At 41.1% G+C, this 25,624-nt stretch overlaps 1 protein-coding gene across 3 annotated transcripts; it reads left to right on the top strand.

The window, feature by feature from the left end:
• The first annotated feature begins 5,243 nt into the window (after nucleotides 1-5,243).
• On the top strand, nucleotides 5,244-22,835 carry thbs2a (thrombospondin 2a). 3 transcript variants are annotated; one of them, XM_061836764.1, is made up of 23 exons: nucleotides 5,244-5,320; nucleotides 5,736-5,798; nucleotides 5,872-6,425; nucleotides 7,468-7,552; nucleotides 9,701-9,900; nucleotides 10,833-10,973; nucleotides 11,402-11,495; nucleotides 11,577-11,747; nucleotides 12,422-12,598; nucleotides 13,134-13,307; nucleotides 13,455-13,582; nucleotides 13,665-13,817; nucleotides 14,636-14,854; nucleotides 14,939-15,046; nucleotides 15,633-15,792; nucleotides 15,874-15,992; nucleotides 16,076-16,310; nucleotides 17,691-17,918; nucleotides 18,010-18,281; nucleotides 18,351-18,448; nucleotides 18,742-18,881; nucleotides 21,323-21,353; nucleotides 21,729-22,835. In XM_061836764.1, exons 2-23 carry the CDS (start codon nucleotides 5,741-5,743, stop codon nucleotides 21,730-21,732), a joined length of 3,549 nt encoding a protein of 1,182 aa, XP_061692748.1. In that variant the 5' UTR covers nucleotides 5,244-5,320; nucleotides 5,736-5,740; the 3' UTR covers nucleotides 21,733-22,835. The 3 variants fall into 3 exon arrangements, with proteins under 3 accessions (XP_061692748.1, XP_061692747.1, XP_061692749.1); XM_061836763.1 differs by lacking the exon at nucleotides 5,244-5,320 and adding an exon at nucleotides 5,372-5,576; XM_061836765.1 differs by lacking the exons at nucleotides 5,244-5,320; nucleotides 21,323-21,353 and adding an exon at nucleotides 5,372-5,576.
• Nucleotides 22,836-25,624: the final 2,789 nt, after the last annotated feature.

The raw sequence follows: 25,624 nt of genomic DNA, 5'->3' as shown, positions 1-25,624 counted from the left end.
TGCCCCTAGGTGTGATTGTGAGTGCGGCTGTTTGTCTCGATGTGCCCTGCGATTGGCTGGCAACCAGTTCAGGGTGTACCCCGCCTCCTGCCCGTTGACAGCGGGGATAGGCTCCAGCACTCCCCGTGGCCCTGATGAGGACAAGCAGCTAAGAAAATGGATGGATGGATGTGTCTCAACTTGTAAATATTTACAAGTAGCAGATTGTAATATATATGAATACACGTCCACAATTCTTTCATAAAACCACATAGAACATGAACAGAAGATTTAAGGTTCCTATGGCAATGAAAAAGATGACATCACATATTTATGAAAACACTTATTATTACTGCACCACTGTTAATGCCTAAAATCCGTTTTTTTTGTTTTTTTTTTTGCGAAAGCAATTTTGTAAGAATGTCAGAAATTCTATGTTTACAAAAGTTTGAAGTTGTCTGGTCTTTCACTTTTCGAAAGAACAGTCGAGCATTTTTTTTCAGTGAGCATAGATGTTTGGTGTGTATGTAATTTGTTTTGAATGTGACCAGAAAATAAACACATTCTTTGGCTTGTCTTGAATACTGGAACAGTTTTCACTTAAAGTTTTCTTACTATTTTGCTGGTTGTCTACTATCTTGGTCTGGGAATTCCACTGCTTGTCAAGATGGTGTGGTTCCCCATTATGTACAATAAATTGTGTCATCAGGTCAAAGGCGGGATCATGGAAGGAAGATAGATACTGACGAGCATTTGCTGAAAGAAAATAAACCAGAGCACACAAGTGTTTAAAAGAGACAAGACAAGAGACAAAAAAAGTAAATACAGCACTGTGACAGTGGACTGACCTATATTTGGCCAGAGGAAGCTATTCCTATTTTTTGGCACTTGAAAAATACATTACATCCATACATCAGCCCTCCATCGGCATGATCAATTTTTCTTTTTAAATGTTTTTTTGTGTGTGTGTGTGTGACAATAAAACAACCAATTAGCCTCTCAGGTTGGGCACTGGCCAAAGTAGTAGTCTACTTGTTTATGATTCATGAAGAATGAAAAATTGGACACAGGGGGGCTTACGGAGACACTGGCCTCCGTAAGGCGCTACTCAATGCCGTGTTAAGCTTTGATATGAAGAGTTTCCTCTCAGCACACAGTAATTTTCCCTCTGCAAGTGTGCTACTTTAGTTTGGGTTAATGTTGAGAGTCCTTTTTTTTTGTTTTTACTCGTGTGACAATTTTTAATGTTCAAGAGTGATGCAGGAAGTCGACAGCCATCAGCAAGCATGTAGTTCCACTTCTCTTTGTATTACACTTCCCTCACTTATTTTCAAAAGCTAAGTAGTATTGTAATTTTTTTTTTTTTTTTAATCTCCCTTTACACTTGTACATATAACACTTAAGAATGTAACTTAGATTACAGGGATGAGTGATTAAGGCTTTATGATGGTACTATTTTTACCCCTGGAAGATAACTTAATTGTGATTATTTTCCAAGGGAAAGATTGTTTCAAAATTAACACAAAATTGAGCTTTAACACTAATTGTCATCATTGAATTTTTTTTATACCTAAGTTATTTGTTATACAAATAAATAGTGAAAAAACTGTTTATAATTAATAAATGCAATAATTATGACTGGTCTGTTTGAGTCTACATACTAAGATAAATATGTAGGACCAATTAATTTATGATTGTTGAGGTCACATGCATTCAAGAGCAGTTACATGTAGCTTCCATGAAGTTTTGATATTAAAGATTGCTTTTCTTCATATTTACAGATTTAACATGTGAGTTCAAATACACAAAGAGCTGAAAATCCATTTGGGAGATTGTGCAATATAATATTTTATAATGCCAGCCCAACAAGCCAAATGTGGTTCATTGGTATTGCTCAGTTTTTGGCAGGATCCTCATCCAAAGTCTGTTTGAAGTAAATCCTCGTGAAATAAATGATTCTCATCCATCCCTTAAAGATTATTTTTGACTCTTACGTCACACGTGTCTCTCTCACCTGTTTGCAGTATTTCAAACCTAGACGTGTGTTCTTTAGTCATACCAAAACGTTCTGGGTTTTTTTTTTTTTTTTTTTTGGTCTGGGTTTTTCTTTTGTGTGATTTTTTTACATTAAAGAAGCTTAACAACCTCAACAGTTAGGTCACAGCTTGGAGAAGACAAACGGAGTCTGCAGTTGTTTATCAACCAAAGTGACACCACTCTACATCTCTGGGAGTTTGTGGCTGTGGTTCTCTGCTTGGTGGTTCACAGTCAAGATTTGCGAAATGAGCTTATGGAAACACAGATGAAAATTGTTGGAAATAATTTAAGTATTATTTGGTTAAGGATTAACAAGCTATTTCATATCATCTTTTGTATGAGATCATAGGGCCAATGTGACGTGGGTTCTTTTTTTAGAGTACTTTAGAGGATTTATCACTTTTCTTGAAAGTTTATTCGTGAATATGTTGCACTTTGTTTGTGATTCTAAACTTACTGGGGTGCCACCAATAGTGTATTGGGACACTCGCCTTACTTGGGTTGAGGCAGTGTGAGTTCCGTTCCATCATATGTGCCCTGAGATTGACTCGTGACCAGTCCAAGGTTTAGTCCATTTTTCTCCTGAAGTCAGCTGGGATATGCTCCAACTCATCTCTAACCCTGACAATATAAACAAGTGGTTTTCAAACTCCCATCCTTTTTGGAGATTAACTAATTAATAAAATAATTAATTAACTAATTATTCACCACTGATATTAACTTTATAGAAAATGGAGCATTAGAACAGAATTTATGATGCAAACATTAGATGCATATTTACTTAATTAGATGATCTATGAGTGCATATTCAGATGTTAAGCATTATGGATGTTATGATTAATCCATACATGCTCAATACCGCTTATGACCGTTACGGTAACAGGTGAGGGAAGGAAAGGTCTCACCCAGCCTGGCCTTAACTGAGCAATTTAAAATCTTCAATTAACCTAACATATACGTTTTGGGAGTGTAGAAGGAAGCCCGAGTACGAGGAAAACCTATATAAACTTAAGTTTGAATCTCAGAACTGTGAGGCAGATGTGATAACCACGAATCCGCTGTGGTGTCTGTTATAATTCATTTACATTTTATTATAATACTGTACATGTAAGAGTTGAAAACTGTAGAAGACGAATGAAATTTATGATAGCACATTTTACTCTTCAAATCTTTCTTTTAAGTTTTCCCACTCCTTGTGGAATGTTTTTCATGATGCATGAGCCGAGTCACATTCTTCTACATCTAAATATTGTCTACTGCTTTGAATTTGTGCCACTGCACTCAATCCAACTTTTTAAAAGACAAAGAACAAACTGTCCTTGGTTTTTTTTGTTCCTTAAATGGAATGTACATTGGCAGTGATGTTCACCATCCTTGAGATGTAACCCATTATGTATTGTATATCCGTGTCTCACCCTCGGGGCCGCTCAGCAGGTCTCTGAGAGTGAGATGCAATATCAGCCTGACTTTCTCTGACACTACAGAAGGAAACGTTGGCAAAAAGCGGACGATCAGACGCAAAACGCTGCTTGCAAGCAAATTGGAAACATCCCAAGTATCTCATGTATCAGGGTTTGTTTTTTTCAGTTTTGCCACTTTCACATTACTGACATAGCAAGAATTCTTTTTTTGATTTATGGGTTTCAAATAGCTTTTTGGTTGAAACATCTTCAAGAGCCCACTCTTATCAAAGAAGCCACGTGTTTCTTCAGGAAAATCCAATTTAGTGTTCTTGTCTACTGTTCACTGTGATTGGCTGGTGACCAGTCCAAGTCATACTCCGCCTCTCGCACAGAGTTAGCCGAGCTAGGTTCTTCCACGCGCTTGACCCTAGTGAGGATAAGCAGTGCCAAAAATGGATGGATAGTCCAATATTCAAAGCTAGTCTTTGTGGCACAACAGAAGGATCTTTTGATCAAGTGTGTCATTGTTACTGCTTGAAATTGAAAATGAAAATATTAAACTTTTAACCTCTGAAAATCCATCCATCCATTTCCTGTACCACTTATCACCACTAGGGTCAAGCGTGCTGGTGCCTATCCCACCCTGAACTGATCTCCACCCAATCGCACGGCACATAGAGATAGACAACAGTCGCACTCATGTTCACAGCTACAGGCAATTTTGAGTCTTCAACAACCAAGCACGCATGTTTTTGGGATGTGGGAGGAAACCGGAGTGCCTGGAGAAAACCCACGCAGGCATGGGGAGAACATGAAAACTCCACACAGGCGGGGCCGAAATTTGAAACCCGGTCTTCAGAACTGTGAGGCAGATGTGTTAACCAGTCGTCAACCATCCCGCCTCTCTCTGAAAAGGATTGCAAAATTTAAAATAGCCTAGTTATGCTTCATTTGTCAAAAGAACAGCAAAATGTGTTTTTTACATATAGAGCAGCCCCATTCTGTGAGCAGTGCTAATGATCTTATTCATTTAAAAAATAAATAATTTTTAAGTTTCTGTTTTTATAGGCATTTTGCACAAATAATTATTGTTGCTGACAACATCAAACAGTTCTCTTATAAGAGCCCATGGATGGGGAAAATCTGTTGTGTTGTCATCCTTAAAACTCTCTGTTTAATGTTTGGTATATGCCTTCTCTTTCCCATCTCCCATATGAACACCGAGTTGATCCAAGTAATATTCCTGTTTTGATAAAAGGAGTGGAAAGTGCAGATATCTGTTTGTAAAAGTAGGGTGTCGAAGTAAATAAAAAAAAAAAAATAAAACCACTTTGTTACATTGCACCTCACCTCTTATGGGTTATGCTGAGCTCACCTGCAACCCTAATGAGGATAAACGGGATTGAGGATCAATTGGTGGATGGATGGATAGGTTGAGGCTGAACTCTTGTCTGCCATATTTCAAGAGAATGAGAGGATCTGCTTTGGTTGGACATGACTGAAGTCAGCTTTGATCACATCTACAGCAGTGTAGGTGTCCCTCTTTAAAATGCACCTGGGGAGGCCAGTCCGCGAAACTCCCAACAACCACTGGAGGTTTTCAGAGTGATATTTATGGAGGCACAGGGCAGCATTCTGTATATTTCCTAATAGGAAAAAAGGAATCATTAGAAGATCAATTCCTGCAGATTTTACTTCAACAGTACACTGATACCCTGTGAGGATAACCTTTTGAGAAAATGGATGGATGGATGAATAGACACTGAGAGTCAAGTGAATTTCCATTGCTAGTATCACACTTTTTCCTTGTGAGTGAGTGAGTGAGTGAGTGAGTGCCAAAGGAAGGATGAGCGTGAGGGAGACGTCACACACAATGTGTGTGTCACGCAAATGAAGCCAGGGTAAGGTCATTTTGTAAAATGGGCTCCTATCTTACACAAGCGGGTCGGTGCTAGACTAGCTAGCCTGCTGCACCCTCCTCCCCGAGGGCTGAGTATAAGAGGCGGGAGGAGTGCTTCTCACCTCCAGTCTGTGGATGTAGTCACTCAGAGTGGGATTCTCCTGCTCAGGTACTGGAGGTGCCGCATTATCATCACATCTCCTTAACTTCTTTTGCTTCCTTTCAAACTTTATTGCTGGATTAATTTAACATTTTTGGTAAGTTATTACGCGCGTGCTCGCTTGTGAACTCATTCGTAGAAGTTTCGATAAGCAGCTTTAATGGATATTTTAAAAAAGTATTCGTGCTTTTGAATTCATACGATTGACCCTCGTAAAGGCTTCACATTAATAATGCTGTTTGTGTTGTGTTCGAAGGCAATATGATACTCAGGTACTTGCTACCAATAACGTTCCTCTTCCTCCACACGCTCGCCCAAGGTAATCCTTTTGTTTGAATGAAATCGCTCGCTAAAGATGAGCCATTTTTAATTGCAACTGCTCAATTTTGTAGATGGCGAGCAGGACGACGAAACCTCCTTCGACTTGTTTGAGGTGAGTCACATCAGCCGCAAGACACTGGGGGCCAAACAGTTCCGGGGCCAGAACTCGGACGCCCCCGCCTATCGCTTCATCCGATTCGACCACCTGCCCCCGGTGAGCCCCGTCGTCCTGGAGAAAATCGTGCGCCGGATCCAAAACAACGAGGGCTTCGTGTTCGTGGCCAGCATCCGTCAAGACCGCAGCTCACGTGGGACCCTGCTGGGCTTCGAGGGTTCCGACGGCCGGCGTCAGTTTGAGATCGTGTCCAACGGACGCGCTAACTCCCTGGACCTGGTCTACTGGCTGGAAGGTGCCCAGAACATCGTTTCGTTCGAGGACGTGGACGTGTCCGACTCCCAGTGGAAGAACTTAACGCTGCATGTCCACGGGGAGAACGCCAACCTGTACGTTGGCTGCAACCTGGTGGACAGCGTCATCCTGGACGAGCCATTCTACGAGCACCTGCAGGCCGAAGGCAGCCGCATGTATGTGGCCAAAGGATCCATCCGGGAGAACCACTTCAGGGTGAGTCATGCAGGCCTCCCGTGCACTGGCGCGGCATGGTTAGGTTTGCTGTTTTGATTCTCAATTATGGGTTGAAGTTCATTTTAACCAACAGTTTGTACATTCCACAGAAACTCATTGTTCCGCTTTTAGACTCTAAATTGCAACTTTCTGTGCAATTTGTGTAGAGTGAGAGTGCAAGAATAAAATGTTTTTCGTTTTGTTTAATACGTGCAAGCATGGATAGAAAAAGGAGAGAGGGAACATCTACAGTTTAAACAATGCTGGTTGTACACTTGGTAGTCCCCGCCACAGCTCATGATGTTCTATCAATGAGGATTTGCCTCTGAGAATATCGATCAAATCGATCTCCTGAAGTGCCCTTGAGTGAGTTGCTCCAAGAACATTTGACCTTTAAGCTGCACCCTCCCTCACTCCCTCAATTACCTACATTCCTCTGTCTATGAATTTGAAGGTGTTATTTTCCTTGCATTGCATGCAGTTAAAAATATACAGCTTTCAAATTTGTATGTCGCCCTAGTTTCAAAAGATGTGTAAACCTCCAACCTTAAAATGTTGGACATTTCTTAAAAAAAAACGAGTCAAGAAAATCTGTAATTGCTTTAATTTTATTTATTGCGTTACTAAAATCTATTCTAGCATAAAATGCCAAAGAAGCTCTGCCATTCTCCATAATCAGATGATGAGCGGAGGTGGAAAAATGTATTGTAATGTGTTTATACACTGTACCAACATAAAATTGCATATTAAGAGTAACTATATAGGAAAGTTAACTTGGAAGTGATTGATAGAATAGTGTGTCTGCTGAGCCTAAAAAGTCCTGAACTGTATTTTGTCAAATTAAGGTCTCTGTTATGCTTAAAAAAAAAAATAAAACTACACTCCATCCTGCTCAGATTTTGTTAATGTAAAGTTTTGAATAAGTACAAAGTAATCTTAAAAATCATTAAACTTTCAAAGTAATACATGTTGATAGGTAATAGACACACAGACAGATTGCTATCTATTATGATGATCATTTTATGTTTATGTTACCAAACAGGGTCTTCTGCAAAATGTGCATTTGATATTTGACACCACAATCGAGGACATCCTGCTAAGTCGAGATTGTGAAGTTTCCAAACAAGGTACCGTGTATTTGTCTTTTTTTTACCCCTCTTAAATTACTGTGCATTATGTTCTTTGGTACTTAAAGCAGAAATCACCCACCAAAAAGGTCCCCAATGAGTTAAATCAAGAGGCTTTTCTATTTGTGTGACCTTGAGCAGTTAAAGGTTGTGTCAAACATGATTACATTTGCAGATGTGGGGCTGCCTTTCACGTGCGAGTGTGCAGTCTAAGATCAGAACCGCACTAACTGCCCGCATCAAACGTTTCACTGCATACACTCAGCTGACTCACGGTTTTAACTTTGTTTTTAAAGTGGGTCAAAGGACTTGCAGATTAGATGTGTGGCAAGATTTTCCAGCATTACTTTCAAGAAAAAAAAAAAAAAAAAAAAGAGTCCGTAGCAGAAGGTTGTGAAGGTGGTGTGGCTCACAAAAATGCATGCACGCACGCATTATTATTTCCACTGCACAGGACCTCGAAAAAAAAACCCTGGGAAAGAAAATACGAAAGGGAACGTGAATACCACACAACGGAGTGAGCCTCGGCTTACAGCTGCACACATGCACGCACACACAGTGAAGTCACACCGTTGGCTGATTAGCTTTTCGCAACTCAACCCTCATGAGAAATAGAAGTTCTGATCCTCAGCTCTGCTCACAAAGACTAAATACTGTATGTATCTAATCATGTTACTGGTCACCTAATCTGGAAACAGTGGGACAAAGTGAATCCATATGAGGTGTGCTCTGCATAACAGTTGCCATTAGCAGGGTTGAATTCTAGATTTTGTCTGACAAATGTCGGTCTTACGTAGACTTTGGAGACAATTTCATCATTTGTGTCTTCACGAGAAAAAATACAGTGTGACTCTCAGGGAGTGAAGATTGTGTGAATCCTTTCATATTTGTCCTGCACACATAGCAGTGAACGCTCTTGAGGTTCTAATGAATCGAGCCGCCGAAGCTGGAAAGAAAACACAACGTGAAGCTCAAGCTGGTTTGTTCTCAGGCAATTTTTTGTGAGTTCTTGATTTAGAGTGCCTGGGTCTGCATTCAATCTTTGCCTATTTACAATGCTTCATCCAAAACATTTGCTCTCCCTGTCACACATTCATTTAAGTCATCATGTCATCACTCCCGTTTTGTGGCTCCAGGAAGAAAAACAATCCTAAACTGGGTGGAATAAAAATCTTAAAATGTCATGTGGCTCATTGGGCCATAAAGATGTCATATGCATGGATGGTATCTGTGGTCTTTTTGCTTTCTGCAACAGCGATCACAGCTAGTTACTAGCAACAGTTACTCATTTCTTCAGATGGATGGAAGGATGGAGTCAAAGAAAGATTTGTTTCCACCAAGAAGTACACTTCACTTAAGTATTGTTCGCGAGGTATGCTATTTTTACACCTTTCTTCTCTCAAAAGCTGGAAAGGCTACTGAAAGTTTAAATGTGCAGTTACAGATAGTACAGTTGATGATAGTGATGACATAGTTTCTTATCTTTGTCTGCTTGATGGTTTAAATAGTGTTAAGTGGATGTGATTTCCTATTACCTTGGCTGACATACTGTCGATCTCATCATCCTACATACCCGCAGTGTAAGCCAGAACAGCGTTTAACGAACTGTACAGCTTTGTTTATTTATGGCTTGACAGCCCTTCAAAAGCCTTCACCTTGAAGACCAGGAGCCCAGAAGACTGCAACCCTACACAAATTAGAGAGTTCTATTATGTGCTCATTAATTGGATTGTTTTTGCTTTGCGATCTCACCACAACCTCCAAATTCTTCTATGTACGTTCATCTGTGTGCTGCTCTGTTCATATTGTGTATGTCAGCTTATCTGAAGGATCGTGGAGATTTATGACAAACGGTTGTCTCAGCGCAATGGATAACGCCCCCATTTCGGAATTCTCTACTTCTGTCCACTCCCTTTACCCCCACCCACTCTTCCACTCTCCCTCAACCCCTCTGTCACCGTGCTGTGGAAAGATTAACCGACTCTTTCACTGCTGACTGAGCATCTGTTTTTGAGAATACAATCAACACTATAATCCTCACATTGTCGCAATCTTTTTGTGCTTGGGCTCAGAACAACTGGGAAATCCCAGCATGCCCTGATCAGTGTACTTCTGTTTTCCATCCCCCTGATGTCTCTTTTCTTCCAGATGATGCCAATATTGTCAGCGAGAGCACTGAGATCGTGGATGTGAGTCCTTCCATAACCACCAACATCATTGGCCAGAAGAGAGATGACACTGGCGCAGACATGTGCGACCGCTCCTGCGAGGAGCTCAGCACTATGTTCCAAGAGCTCAAAGGTCTCCGAGTGGTCGTCAGTAACCTCATTGATGGCTTGCAAAAAGTGGTAAGCAGAAAATCTCGTTGATGGAGCCTTTTTGGAAAATTCTTTACTGATGATATTTTTTTTACAGAGGAGTATTCATAATATGAGGAAGATTCAATTCAATAAATGAAGAAAGTAGATATCGTCCTGTCATCTTAAAAAATTAAAGAATACGAGGTGACCCAGATTGGTTTAAAAGTAAACAGCTAGTGACCACAAGGCTGGTTACAGCAACCTGAGGTAGATCAACCCCTTGACTCCTGCTCTTTCTGGCATTATATGTCAGACAGATTTTATGACATGCTACATGTGGATATAGGAAGTGTTCCTCTGGCAATGTTGGGGACCAGTCTAATGTCTGGCTGTGTTTAAACAGCGCATGTGTTTCCTCTGGGAGCCTCCCAACAATAAGAGAGTCTGGGCACGAAGCTTGGAAAAAAAATGGCTGAGATGAGAAGGGTCCCTGAGGCTCTTCCAGACCAAGTGGTGTCTTAGATTCTAACGGCGCACACTGCTGCCTCCATTCTTCAGCACACAGACGCAAAATTTTGGCAGCATTTTATCCACTGACACTTGCCAAGTGTGCAGGAGTCCAGCCACAGACTTTTTTTTCTCTCCAATTGGGTTGGAGGTTACAAATGAAAATTTCTGAATTATTTCACTCTTTGTTATTTAGAGTACAGTAATTGGAACCGCATTTACAAGTATTCAGATTTTCTCATCATTGCTCTTTGTGCTCTATTTAACATTTCTCTGAGCCTTTGGCACTTCAAAGGATGAGGTAAATGAGCTCCCCAAATGTCTTTCTATTTTTCTAGTTAGTTTGTCATGCTTGAGTATTATTTACTGCCTACTGCGGTTGCAGGTGCCTATTTTAACGGAACAGAGCAAGCCATTAATTAGCAGGAGTCTGGTGTATCCAAATTCAAACTCATCTATTCTTTTTATGTCAGACGCAGGAGAACACCATCATGAAAGAGGCCCTTGGAAAGATGAAGAACACTAAGGAGAAGAACATGTGTTGGCAAGATGGCCGACTATTCGATGACAAGGAAGACTGGGTTGTAGACAGCTGCACCAAATGTACCTGCCAGGTAAAGCTGACTCAAATGTTACAATTTCATCTCACCAGAAGTGAGCATGAAATGATCTGAAAATTCAGCGCACTGTGTCATATTGGAATTATTATTTTTTTTAAATATGAGAATGACTGTGCCTCTGTGACACATCGCCGATATCCAAAAGTGTTGAATCCACCATAAAAATGGCAGACGTACATTTTTTTCCCCACCAACATACTAGTACAATATTTTGCTGTAAAACCAAGAGAGGTGATAAGTTTAGGTAATATGTTTAATCACAACAAAACGTGAAATACAGTATGTTTTATATGACATTGTATTCCTTCTTTTGTATTTTTACAAATCTATTGTGAGAACACTTTACAAGACATGTTATAAAAATTTACCGTTGATTTAAATTGTCCTGACTGTGCATTAATCTTACTTTTTCTTGATTACAGGAGTCCAAGGTAGTGTGTCACCAAATTACCTGCCCCGCAGTGGCCTGTGCCAGCCCTACATTTGTTGATGGCGAGTGTTGTCCTGTGTGTCTGCGTAAGTATGCGGCACCTCCTATTGGCATGACCCCCCCGCCACACACACACATTTTTTTAATCCCCCCTTTCCTTTGTCTAGCTAAAGACAGTGAGCATGGCTGGTCCCCGTGGTCGGAGTGGACAGAGTGCACAGTCACTTGTGGGCCAGGAACTCAGCAGAGGGGAAGGTCATGTGATGCAACCAGTAACCCCTGCACAGGACCTTCAATTCAGACTCGCAAGTGCAGCCCAAGAAGATGTGACAGTCGCGGTGAGAATATGAATCATATCATATGATATATTGTTATTTTGACCATTTGTCAAAATGTGAGGAAAGGATGTGATCTACATCGGGGAAACCACACCTCCAAAGACCACCAATTAGATTCCCTACAGTGCAACATTCCTCAATGTTGTTGAATCAGAATGAGGTTGGACTGCATGGTTGGCTTACAGGGTGTTCCCAGTGTAAGATCTTTTCCAAATAAATGCTAAACTCATGACCCAAAGCCCAGTGAATCACTTTTGGCTGTAATGCAATATTAATGATTATTGTGAATTATATAAAACACAAGAGTTTTGGGGATTTTCAATACATATTGCTGTATGAAATGAAGATAATTGGCTTCTTGGGAGATTGAGGGATTGTCTTGTTATTGCTTGAGGGTAACATTACACTGCATCTGTGTGAGTGGCTGAATCAGTCTAACCACTGGATGATAGCTTACGCAGTGTGATGTAAACAGTGGAGCTAGAACTTTGGAGCATCTTTGAAAGTGAGCCATGGCCTCCAACATCACATAATATTTACTTGTAGAAAATGTGGTTGCCATTTTTTTTTTTCTTAACTTTGGAAAATTGGATTTCTTTTTCTGTTTTACTCAGTGGAAATCTTGGAGGATAATTTGTATTTGTGTTGCTTGCCTGACATGTCTGATTTTTCAGTTCGCCAGGATGGAGGGTGGAGCTTGTGGTCGCCGTGGTCGTCCTGCTCAGTGACCTGCGGAGATGGCCAGATCACCAGGATACGACACTGTAATGCCCCCATGCCTCAGCTAGGGGGGAGAGACTGTGAAGGAAACGGGCGGGAGACTCAGCGCTGCACTGCAGAGCCTTGTCCAAGTGAGTAGCATCACTTCCTTGTGCCTTGCACCTTGCCTGAGCCAACATATTTTGGACTAGCCTCCTTCAGGAAATGTTGACCTAAATCTCTGTATCTCTTGTAGTGTTAAGTCCCCAACCTCTGACTTGCTGACTCTTCCCCAGAAACTGGACCTTTTTTTTCCCCATAATTTATGTGTTCAGTCACGCACCTTAATCCATGTTTTTCTGAATTTATACACGAATATATGCGCTGAACATTTATGTGCTTTACTACTGTGTAAGGGGCCCCTTTAGATACAGGACTCAAAGACTACAATGGTGGATGGCAGTTTTACCATAATTTAATTTCAGAAGCCATTAAAGCCGACCTTTTTCATGCTGTTTGAGGTATTGCTATCCCTAAATGACTAAAGGTTGCGCTTCAAACCTGGGTGTTGAAGTCATCCTCCTACTTGGCCTGCTTCTGTTAATTTTGTACTACGGGAGGAAAACGCTTACTACTGAGTTGCTGAGTTGTGATGTTGCACACACAAATAAATCTTTGTTTCATCAGTTGATGGAGGTTGGGGACCTTGGTCTCCGTGGGCAACCTGCTCCGCAACATGCGGTGGTGGGATCAAAACTAGGAAACGCGAATGCAACAGCCCTCATCCTCAGTACGGCGGCCGGAAGTGTATCGGAGAGGTCAACGACAGTGACAGCTGTAACAAAAAGGAATGTCCTGTTGGTAAGCTCTTGGTTATAGATTGGACTCTTTCTAGAAATTGATACAAATTTGATCCTCAAATGAGGTTGAGGATCTTTTTATTTTTAATTATATCAAGTCGTATTTAATTAAATCTCTTTTCAATCTCACCATGTGAATCCGTTTTAGATGGCTGTCTGTCTAATCCGTGCTTTGGGGGAGTGGACTGCAGCAGTGCTCCTGATGGCTCCTGGGAGTGCGGGCCGTGCCCCGCTGGTTTCCGTGGAAATGGTACCCATTGTGAAGATATCAATGAGGTAAATGTTTTTTGTCCTATAAGAGGGATGTTTAAGAATGATGTCATAAACAGCTTTTTTCTTTATTTCCATCCTTTTACAGTGTGAAATGGTGCCTGACATTTGCTTCAATGTGGGTGGACTGCAGCGCTGTATCAACACCGATCCAGGCTTCCACTGTCTCCCCTGCCCGAAACGCTACAAAGGCACCCAACCTTTCGGGATGGGGGTGGATGCTGCTAAGAAGATCAAGCAGGTAATGTAAATCTTGACGTTGCTTGAACTTTATATACAGTAAAATAGTTGTCTTCAGTAACCATAGTTGCAACATTTAACCTAACAAAATTGAATTCGCTGGATCAAGAACATCATCAATAGTATTTTTTTTTGACACCAACTCTGAGGTTTGATGAGTATTTTGACCCGGTATCAATAAGTAAGCAGACAGGTGGAGATGCTTTGTGTCTGTCAAACAAAACACTTCTCTTCTGTTTTCAGTATAGTAACAATAATCTTTTTTTGTTTACTATTAATATTAAACATAATGGTATGGTTATTTGAATAACAAAATCAATTGAGATTTCTATTTCCATAGCTAAAGCTACACAGCCTTTTGACCAGGCTACTTTTTCCCCCACTTTTGTTCTTTGCAAATGCTCATCTATATTCCCATGCCCCAGTCATATAGTTATTTGATTTGAGGATACTGGAATTGTCTCACTGCTGGCAGTGAATGGTTCCATTTCAGGGCTTTGGATCAAAGGCCTACTCTCACTGCCACTTTCTACTCTTTGAGCTCATGGAGTGGCTTTTCAAAGCGTCGTCATATTTTGGTCCGCCAGTAATGAGTGGCAGCTGTGAGTACCTTCTGATGCAATGGGGAGCCACAGTGGGATGTGTGATGCATTAAGCGGGATTTTATCAAATCAGCAGCGCTCTGAAGTACTTTGTCTAAAACGTCTTTTTTAACTATGTCAATTTGGAGCTGCTGTTGTTTTGCAATCCTCTTTCCAGACAGACAGATGACAATCTCAGACCATTCCGACCCTAGCCCCATTTTTTTCTGTCATGCAGGTGTGCGAGCCAGAGAATCCCTGCAAGGACAAGACACACAACTGTCACAGATCGGCTGAATGTATCTACCTTAGCCATTTCAGTGATCCCATGTATAAGTGTGAGTGTCGCACTGGTTATGCTGGTGATGGCTATATATGCGGTGAGGACTCTGACCTCGATGGCTGGCCCAATCACAACCTTGTGTGTGGTGCCAATGCCACCTACCATTGTAAGAAGGTATGTCATTTGATTACCTTTCGTTATGTCATTTTTTAATGGAAACAAGTTTTTTATTTTGAAGCCCTTCTTCTGCATTTTCAGGACAACTGCCCCAGCTTGCCCAACTCTGGACAAGAAGACTTTGACAAAGATGGTCAAGGAGACGCTTGTGATAAGGATGATGACAATGATGGAATCTTGGATGAGAGGGTATGAGATGCTTTTTACATATTTGCACAAATGACTTGGTCCTCTCGACCTGTCTTCTTTTTCTTTCTGCTTGACCCGTTAAGGGTTTCCACAGTGTGTCATCTTTTTCCAACTAAGCCTATCTCGTGCATCCTCTTCTCTAACCCCAACTGCCCTCATGTCTTCCCTCACCACATCCATAAACCTTCTCTTTGGTCTTCCTCTCGCTCTTTTGCCTGGGAGCTCCATCCTCAGCATCCTTCTACCAATATACTCACTCTCTCGGCTCTGAACATGTCCAAACCATCGAAGTCTGCTCTCTCTAACCTTGTCTCCAAAACATCCAACTTTGGCTGTCCCTCTAATGAGCTCATTTTTAATCCTATCCAACCTGGTCACTCCGACCGAGAACCTCAGCATCTTCATTTCTGCTACCTTCAGTTCTCCTTCCTGTTGTTTCTTCAGAGCCACCGCCTCTAATCCGTACATCATGGCCGGCCTCAGCACTGTTTTATAAACTTTGCCCTTCATCCTAGCGGAGACTCCTCTGTCACATGGTCCTCTCAACCTGTACATTCCTCTAACAAGTGTATATTTTTAACCTTAGGACAATTGCGCCCTCCTTTACAACCCTCGTCAGTCTGACTTTGACAAGGATGAAGTAGGTGACCGCTGTGATAACTGTCCTTATGAGCACAATCCTAACCAGATTGACACGGACCACAATGGGGAAGGGGATGCCTGTGCTATAGACATTGATGGAGATGGTAAAAGAACCCTCAAACTGTGATAATTATTGCCAGGCCACTGTTGTGTCTTCTACCCACAATCCATCTTTATTTTCATAGAAATCCTGAATGAGAATGACAACTGCCCTCTTGTATACAATACTGACCAGAAGGACACAGACATGGATGGAGTTGGTGACCAGTGTGATAATTGTCCCCTGCTGCACAATCCTCTGCAGGTACTGCAGTGTGTACAAGATCTCCAAGGTACCAAAATTCTCTTCATTATACCCCTGATCCCTCCTTTGTGTTTTGCCAACAGATGGACTTGGACAACGACTTGGTGGGAGATCAGTGTGACAACAACCAGGATATTGACGAAGACGGCCATCAGAACAATCTAGACAACTGTCCATACGTGGCAAATGCCAACCAGGCCGACCACGACAAAGACGGCAAAGGAGACGCATGTGACTTTGATGATGATAACGACGGTGTACCTGATGACAGGGACAATTGCAGACTGACCCCCAATGCAGACCAGCTGGACTCTGACGGTGAGGACAGAAGTTGTTTGGCACTTTTTATCATATTTATTATATGTTAAACACATAAAAATACCTAAGCAATCACTGCATCATAGATGACTTACTATGACTAACTTTGAACCACACAGTAGGGAATACAACTAATTTATTGTGTACCGCCCATTTCTTTCAGAACAATGGTCACATCTCCTCTTTCATTTTTAAGTTCTATGTTTTTGACATATCTTCAGTGAAAAACAGCCACAAGGTCAGAAGATTTCTCAAACCTACAGTAGGTGACAGTAATGTGTATTACTAATGAGTTGCCATCAGGTCCAACAATATCAAGAGGAAAAAGAAAAACTGTGGAAATAGATTTTCCATAAAAATAAACAATAATTAATAGATTGGCATCAAAATTTGATAAGTGGATTACATTTTGATTCTCCATGACCATCTATTTCCAGTTAATTAACTGTGGTTCTAGTTAATTATATGCTAGTGTTTTGTGTTCAGTGACAAGTTGCGGTTTATTGAGATGATTAGAAGGAGTTCAAGGAAAAGTCCGATCTGACGTTTGTGTTCTGATTAACAGTAAAAGGAAGTAGTTCCTGAAGCAATTGAAGGTCGGAGTATACAAGTATCATCATCATCATACACACAACAAACGCACCTGTGATGATGCCAATCATTTTCATCTGGTGTTGAAGTTTGGCTTGAGTTTTTCTGTTGTCGTGCATGAAATGTGGCAGTGGAAAGAGTGGCGCTTTGGGGTTGGCATAGGTGATGTCATTCCACATGACTTCAGCGAGCGGCCCAAAAGGGCACACGCCAGCTTGTTAAGTTTTTATTTGTTTTAGGCTTGCTCTTGATTAGTTTGCTATGCCCAAATTGCGCCGGGTTACCTGGAGTTTATACAGCTGCATGTAACTGGAAACAGACTGCTGCAGAGGAAGGCCCTTAGTCACTGATGCGTTCACTCTCTTCACAGCTTGTCAGATAGTGTTTATTTGACAGAAGTGTAGTTTCGTGTGCCATAACAAACATGATGACAGAAAGCAGCGAGCTACTTCCATACGGCGGCCTTCATGACTCACGGCAACCTTTCCACTGGGAGCTCCAAGCCTGCTGTCTGGCTCAAGTGGACCTCGGATATCACCACTGATAGTTATCACACCATGGCAAAAGATGACTGCTTTTGCTTCAGTGACTTGGAAAATGTGTTTAGTTGTACTCACCGGCCACTTCATTAGGAAGAAATCAGAAAATTATCTTTTTGTCTTTGGCACACAGTCGAGCACAGACCTCTGCCAATGCAATTTGTATCCATCTGTATATTAGCAGGTACACATTATACCCAGTTCCAGTGTGAGTAAGGTCAAACCTGTCTTTCATCTCTTTCTTTTCCAGGTGATGGAAGAGGTGATGCTTGCAAAGATGACTTTGACAATGACAGTATCCCAGATATCCTCGACGTGTGTCCAGAGAACAGTGCTATTAGCATCACAGACTTCAGGAAGTTCCAGATGGTCCACTTGGACCCAAAGGGAACCACTCAAATCGACCCCAACTGGGTGGTGAGGCACCAAGGCAAAGAGCTTGTGCAGACTGCCAACTCTGACCCAGGCATCGCCGTAGGTGGGCATCACTCATTAGAACTGCGTAAAATTACACTTAAGTTTAAGTCAAGTCATGTATGAAAGGTTGTGCTTTTCTCTCGCACCACCAGGCTTCGATGAGTTCAGTGCTGTGGACTTCAGTGGCACGATGTATGTGAACACAGACAGGGATGACGACTATGCAGGCTTCGTTTTTGGCTACCAGTCGAGTGCGCGCTTTTATGTGGTGATGTGGAAGCAGATCACACAAACTTACTGGGAGGACAAGCCCTCCAAGGCCTTTGGTATCTCTGGTGTGTCCCTCAAAGTGGTCAACTCGACCACCGGCACTGGAGAACACCTCAGGAATGCTTTGTGGCACACGGGCAACACCCCCGGAGAGGTAGGCTCAGGTTTAAACATATTTGTTGTCTGCTTTGAAAGCGCTGGCATTTTTTTCTTATTTATTTAGGTACGCACTCTGTGGCATGACCCCAAAAATATTGGCTGGAAAGATTACACAGCTTACAGGTGGCACCTCATCCATAGACCGAAAACTGGTTTCATCAGGTAAAATATTCACTTGAAGTTATTGTGTTTATAATTGTATAAAAATAGAGACTCATTTTACAATGAGCCTTATAAAAGAACTTCTCAGTATGAAGCAGTACAGTTCTGCATCACTGCTAACTATGATATCAGTATTAACAATATTGTTAAATTAATACCTCTATGATACAGCTCTTGCTTTGTGTGTCAACAGACAGGCACATGTACTTAATTTGAGTCTGGTGACAGACACATAGAGTATAATATGTTCCTCACATTTTTTCCAAGTTTAATGTGTATGTCATTGTTTGCAGAGTTGTTGTATACGAGGGCAAACAGATCATGGCTGACTCAGGACCAATTTATGACAAGACATTTGCTGGTGGAAGGTTAGGATTGTTTGTTTTCTCGCAAGAGCTCGTCTTCTTCTCCGACCTCAAGTATGAGTGCAGAGGTTAGTAGAATCCATTTTATATATATATACATTTGTAGGGATGTTTTTCTTTAGCTCTGTAAATGAACAAATGTGTTGTCTTCTATGTGACTTTCTGCTAGGATAGTCTTTTCTTCGAAATTCAGTTTATTCATTCATACATTCCCGGGTTTATTGTTTGCTTACATTGTAGTTGAAATAAGATGCATGAGCCATGCCAGAGTTGGACTCTGACTGTGATATTGAGCTTTGAAATGAGTAGCTGTGCACCTTCTATAGGGAAAGTGATGTACCTAAACAGCACTTGTCAATCTACTTGAAAATATTTGAAAAACTCTGGTTCGACCTACCACTTATTATAATTGGTGTCACATTCTCTTCATTAACCTCGATGGAAAAACCTCAAGGGTTTGGCTCATTACATAAAAACCTGATTCCAGTGAAGTTGGTATGTAGTGTAGAACGGAAATTTAAACGAACCATTTTGTCATGGATACATCATTTTTAGCAGATGCATCGTCCCAACTTCATTAACAAGTCTCTTTGATGAATTCCAAGCTGATATTGCAGATTTTCACCGGGATTGTTCCAAATTTTAATTTCAAGACCCAAAGTAAAAATTTTGGTTCAAGGTCCCATCCTTGATCCATACATCCATCCATCCCTCCATCCATCCATTTTCTGAGCCGCTTATCCTCATGAGGGTCGTGGGTGTGCTGGAGCCAATCACTGATGTCATCGAGCAGGAGGCAAGGTACAGCCTGATCTGGTTGCCAGCCAATCGCAGGGCGCATGGAGACAGACAACAGTCGCACTCACAGTCTCACCTAAGGGCAATTTGGAGTCCCCAAGTAAATCGTGTTTTTGGGATGTGGGAGGAACCCGGAGTCCCCGGACAAAAGCCCATGCAGGCACGGGGAGAACGTACAAACTCTACACATGCAGGGCCAGGATTTGAATCCCAGTCCTCAGAACTGTGAAGCCAACGCTCTACAGCTGCGCCACCGTGGTGCCAAGGTGCCACATTTTAGCTATTTAAACCTCCACATAGTGACTCTCTAATAAGGATTCAGTAGAAAAATGTGCTTTTCATCATAACAGTGTCCAGAAAATGCCCTTCTCACAGCTACTTCTGTTTGACACAGTTTTGTATCCGCTTTGTCTATATTTGGCTAAGACCATCCCTCTTTCCTCTGATTGGTTGCCTCTATGTAAAAGACTTGTGAGAGCACACGTGTTTGTTATGTTGACAGCGCTGGCCTGGGACTAGAGAGGGAGGCAGAGCTCTATGCTTGTATGTACATACTGCAAGCTCGAGAAATTCGAATGACCTTATTTCAGGCTTCTCGGCAGGAAAAAAAAAAATGTAACTCAGGAATGGTGCAGACGATTTCAATTCATATTTCACGTTTCCTGAGACACCATTGAGACAGTATCACATCCAAAATACTAGAAAAGGTTGGTTTGGCAAAATATGGGACCTTCACAAGAATACAGTATATCAAATTTGTCACTATTCATCATCTATGGCCACATAGTGTTCAACATAAATGGCCAACAGCCCAACAGATGTTAGAAAGCCAAGCTTTGAGTTTCTTTTCATAGTCAATATTTTCTATGGCATACTGTATTACAAAATACTACCACGTGTGGTCAATTGTTTCCCAATAAAAGGTGTCAATGTGAACACACAAATAAAGATAAAGATTATGCTCATTGAATAGGCTCCAACACTCCCACAACCCTTGTGAGGATAAGCGGCTCCGATAATGGATTGCTGTTCATTTAAGTCTATGTTGCAAAAATTGGTCTATGCCAATGAAAGTCTCAGCAGCAACTTTATATTTTACACTACAAACATTCCAATAATTCGGCCGAGGGTGACTCCAATCCTCATCAAAATTCTGGAGCTTGTTCTTGTTTTAACTGCGAATCTCGTAAATGTTGTCATGGATCCAGATAACTGCGTGAATCCTAGATTTGCTCAGTCCTAGTTAACGTTATAAGACTTCCTCCATTCAGCAGTGAGTAATAAGTGAGTGTTTATGTTGAAAATCAGGCTTATGCAAAATTGATCTGCCTTGCCAGACGCCTTCAATTGTTTATACAGCTCTATTCAGACTGCCAAGTGTTAATATTTGGATATTAACTTTTTTTTTCCTAGCAGCAGTGTGTTTGTGTGTATGGATCGAAGCTAGGGCTCCACAATATCGGGAAAATAATTGTATTGCGATTTTCTTTAACCCTGTGACGGATATTAATACGTGAAAAAAAATACAGAATAACAATACACGAAAAGGTAAAACCAGCACACATTCCTCATCACTGCAAAAACTAATCTTAGTCCTAATCGGACCGTGCATGTGGGTAACGAATCAGGGAACCAGAGGTCCAGAAAACCTCTTGCCTTTTTTATGTCATATGAGAAAAGTCTGAAAAACCCTTCGTGTCTTTTGTGTCAGATGAGCTGGAGTTGCCGACAAGGTTGATAAGGTAACATTGTGTGTGTTACATGTTGTTTTGTTGGCTCAAGCACATTTTTAAAAGATAATGTCATGCTATGTTTTGTGCTTGTCAGCTTTTTTGTGTACAATGCACCAGATGCATTGTGGAAGACCTTGTAAATGTGTGTGCACGCCTGTGTTTGTTCAGAGTGTGTGATTCAAGGACTTCCAACTTTCTGTCCAGCATTGAAGTGCTGAAAAGCCTGCAGCCTTCTTGCAATCACTCAGTGATGCCCGCCCGCCACGTGCACACATTTTTTTCAGCGCTTTTGACTGCGAGGCCCTCTCCCGGCGGCGGCGGCATTGTTGTGCATTAGGATTCCAAGCATCCAAGTAAAAGCCACTATTTTCTGTGTTTCTGCAGATAAGTGAATCGAGATGGCAAGCAAGTAAACATCACATCGTCACTGAATGCATTTCAACGTAAATGAGACTTTCCATGCTCTTCCATGTCTCCACGCTGGAGAGGAAACCATGACTCTGATTTCCTCTTTTCCGGGTGACTTGTATGTATACGTTCTCTTCAATGGGTTTGCATGGGAGGACGGACATGAGTGGATGAGAGGCAGAAACTATGCAGAATATTTCGTTATAACTAATGTACTTATGGCTACATTTTTAGACAATTCATTGTACAACCACTTAGATTCTGTATGTGCTTTCCTACACTATGTGAACCAAAATGTGGTCTGTTTGCTTTTTTACATGGCTCCTGTACAGTATGTTACAATAATCGTATCAGTAACCAAAACATCATTTTACTATTCCAAGTCATTTCTTTTAACCCTGATTTTTTTTTTTTTTTTTATTGAGGACTTGGGTCAACAACTATTTTTTAAAAAACATTTTCTGAACTGCCAAAGATGTTTATACTAAGTCTGTATTATAATTCTTTTTGTAAATTATTTGTTGTTGCTTGATTTGTTTTGGGTATGGGTATTTTTGCATTTTTTTTCTAGAGTTTGTAAATATTATTTATTTGTTTACACTGACAAAGCGCATAAACAAGAACCATTACCATCCAGAAGAAATTATCACAAGTTTACATATGCTGTCATTATTGGCAATGTTCCAAAAATTTGTCCAGCAGTTTGCAACCTTTCTTGAATGCAACTGAAAATACTTTTGAGGGAGTTTACTCTGGCAACAATATGTTTCAAAGGAAGTGTTTGTTTAGGAGGCTTGTTTTTACCTTAATTCTTTGGCTCGTAAATATGGTTTGTGCTACACAGTGACACATTATTGCATGAACGGCAAAAAATCAGCGCTTTAACATGCAGCCATTATGTGCAATGACTTAATTAACAGTGTGAATATTCATATGGTAACCATTTCTTAAAAAGGTTTATATGTTTAGGTAGAATTTTTGTTCTTCGGGGAAACATTTGCAACGTGGTCATTCCCTTGCACAAAATCACGTTTTGTTGTGTAACATTGTTCTTTTTCACAAATAAATTACTTGTACACATTTTGTTAGGACTGTTATTGAAATACACTGTAGTAACCTTCCAATTGATTTGCAAAACATCAACTCTGATGTATTTTAAGGAGAACCTTTTATAAGGATTTATTGATGAATTTTTTTCTCATTAAACCTGGTTAAAAAAAAATCATAAGCCATCAATATTATACCTTATTTGGTATTAGACTTACATGAATGTTGATGTAATGAGATGGGATTAATTATTTCATGTCACGGTCTACCATCTGGGAGAAAATATTCAACAAATAATATATTTTCGAATCACCTAAGAGGCTTTTAAATCTATTTGAGGATTTATTTTCTGCAGCCTTGCGCATTTTCATCAGTGGAGGGAAAATTGGGGGAGATCCAGCCAGGAAAAGAGCGTACGTCTGGGGAAAATGGGGAAGTCAACACTCAAAGCAGTGTGGCATGCAGATATTTGGATTGAAACTTTTGGATAAGTCCACATGGCCCAGAAACACTAAACACTGGCTTCAATGGCTTCTAGCACGTTACCACTTTGACTGAGTTCCAGCCACATTGGTTTCGTGGGCTCTGCCAAAGGATGTCAGCGTGTTACCCAGTAAACCAACACTTTCGGTTGTGACACCAGCCGCTACCTCAAGAAGATGAGCTTCCTCCATTAATTTATTGTCACTTTCATTGGGGTCCACAACCTGAAAACAGAAGATCGATAAATACGTACAGAGTGTTACTTATCGCGGAGATCCAGAAACGGAGCTCGGCAGCAACATGTGACTTATAACAGCACCGAGATAAATACATAAAAATAAGTACAACTGTACGCAACCCTCACGTTTTAAATTGGATGTTTGAATTTCCTCTCTATCCACAGAGAGGTGGGAAATACCAACCGGCGGTTCAAGGTAGCTTCACATATTATTCCGCTGACAGTCTTTCTCAGCTTCATGTCAATTTTCCCTTTTCCATGATTTCTTCCTTTTTTGGGGGGAGGGGGGTAGGCACCACTGGAGTGTCTTTTGAGGAACAGACGGACAGAACAATCATAAATGTAACAAATGGCTTTCAGGCAACAAGGTAATAGTAAATTTACAATAATATTAATAATTCATGGTTTTCCTTGATTCATTACTTAAATTCATCCATCCATTTTCTTACCGCTTATCCTTACAAGGGTCGCGGGGAGTGCTGGAGCCTATCCCAGCTGTCAACGGGCAGGAGGCGGGGTACACCCTGAAGTGGTTGCCACCCAATCGCAGGGCAAATTGAGACAAACAGCCACACTCACAATAACACATACGGGCAATTTACAGTGTCCAATGGACCTTTCCCACTGGTGACCGTCAGGCTCCGCCCCCCTTAGCAACAGTTGGCATCTCCCACAATCTTCTAAAATGGCGACTGAACACAACAGGTTTGAAGTGGATTCTCTATAGTGTATTCCCGGTAAAACTGCGGTATGTTTTTTGCCAAATGCGCCAGACTTGCATTCATGCTCATGTACACTAAGTGTCTTTTAAAATTAAATGCTTGAGCAATGAACAGCCAACATTCCATCCATTTTCTCCCATGTGGGAACATTATTGGGATGAAACAGGCAGCACTCACTCACAGGAAACTCTGCATTTTGCTATTTCACAGAATCTGAGTGAAATCAGAATGTACTGTTCCCACCGGCCGCTTTGACAAGTTGACCGTTGGTGCTGCTGAACAAAGTGATTTCGGCGCCTGCCAAAGAAAAGAAGTGAATCTGTCACTCGGAATCAAATAAGTCATTTGTTTCAAGGCATGAGTCCCTGTAGTCACTGGGAAAATATCCACTGCTTATGCCAGTCTTCGGGCGCCTGACGAAGCAGAGTTGTCAAAATGTTGAGACCGCAAGTCGAGCTCCCGTAACACGCAAGCCCAGTGAAGAGAAAATCAACCTCTAAGACATGACAAATACTGTAAAGGGGTTTTCAGTTCAGTTGGAGTAGAAGCAAATGAGGGAAGAGTTTCCCAACATGTAGTAGTAATCACATTTTTGATCCTTTGCTCATATTCGCAATGTGGAAAAGAACACGTAATAAAATGTATTCTTTGAGCACTACGGTGATGACCCCTGAGGTTGAACAGACTGCTTGACCTCCGATTTGTTCTGATAGTTTTTCAAAAGATTTTTTTTAAACAGAAATGTGTTATCTTTGTAGGCCATGTTTATCATATTTTTTAAAACGGGTCCAGGATGTGCACCACACACCACCGTCAAGTTTCTGTCCCATAAGAATACATCATCACTCAGCAAAAGGAGGCACACGCAGTTACCAGCATGCTATTTTTCATTTGATTGAAACCTAGAGGTTGAAATGATATTAAGTTATTTCGAGATCACGGTTTGGAGTATGTTCAGGGGCTGAACTTAAATATAGGTGATTATTAACATTTTTAGGGAGGAACCTCGATTACATATTTGCATCTTTTTGCTGTTCACTGCAAGTTTTGGTCACTAACCCTTGCAGTAGCGAGGGTTGAAGGTACCGTGTGGAAAATAATACAAGAAAGACAGAAGTCACTTAAGTATTGTACGTTTTCTTAAAAGCAAAAGGAAATAAGAGATTGTGGTGTCAAATGGAGGCTTGTTTCCACTAAGGTTTGTGTGAAACTGAGAGCAGACACATTTGGTCTCATTAAATCAGTTTATGAAGTCTTGGCCTTGCAGTAACCTCGTAGAAAACAAAGCCAGGCAGTGCACGTTGCTGCAAGCCCCCTTAATATTAGATTTATCTGACTTTGCACTCAGAAAAATATCACTCGATGACGTTCCAATTAGCCAC

This window comes from Syngnathoides biaculeatus, chromosome 12 (genome assembly GCF_019802595.1).
Source record: "Syngnathoides biaculeatus isolate LvHL_M chromosome 12, ASM1980259v1, whole genome shotgun sequence".
Classification (NCBI taxonomy): domain Eukaryota; kingdom Metazoa; phylum Chordata; class Actinopteri; order Syngnathiformes; family Syngnathidae; genus Syngnathoides; species Syngnathoides biaculeatus.
This window is presented reverse-complemented; position numbering and strand designations above follow the sequence as displayed.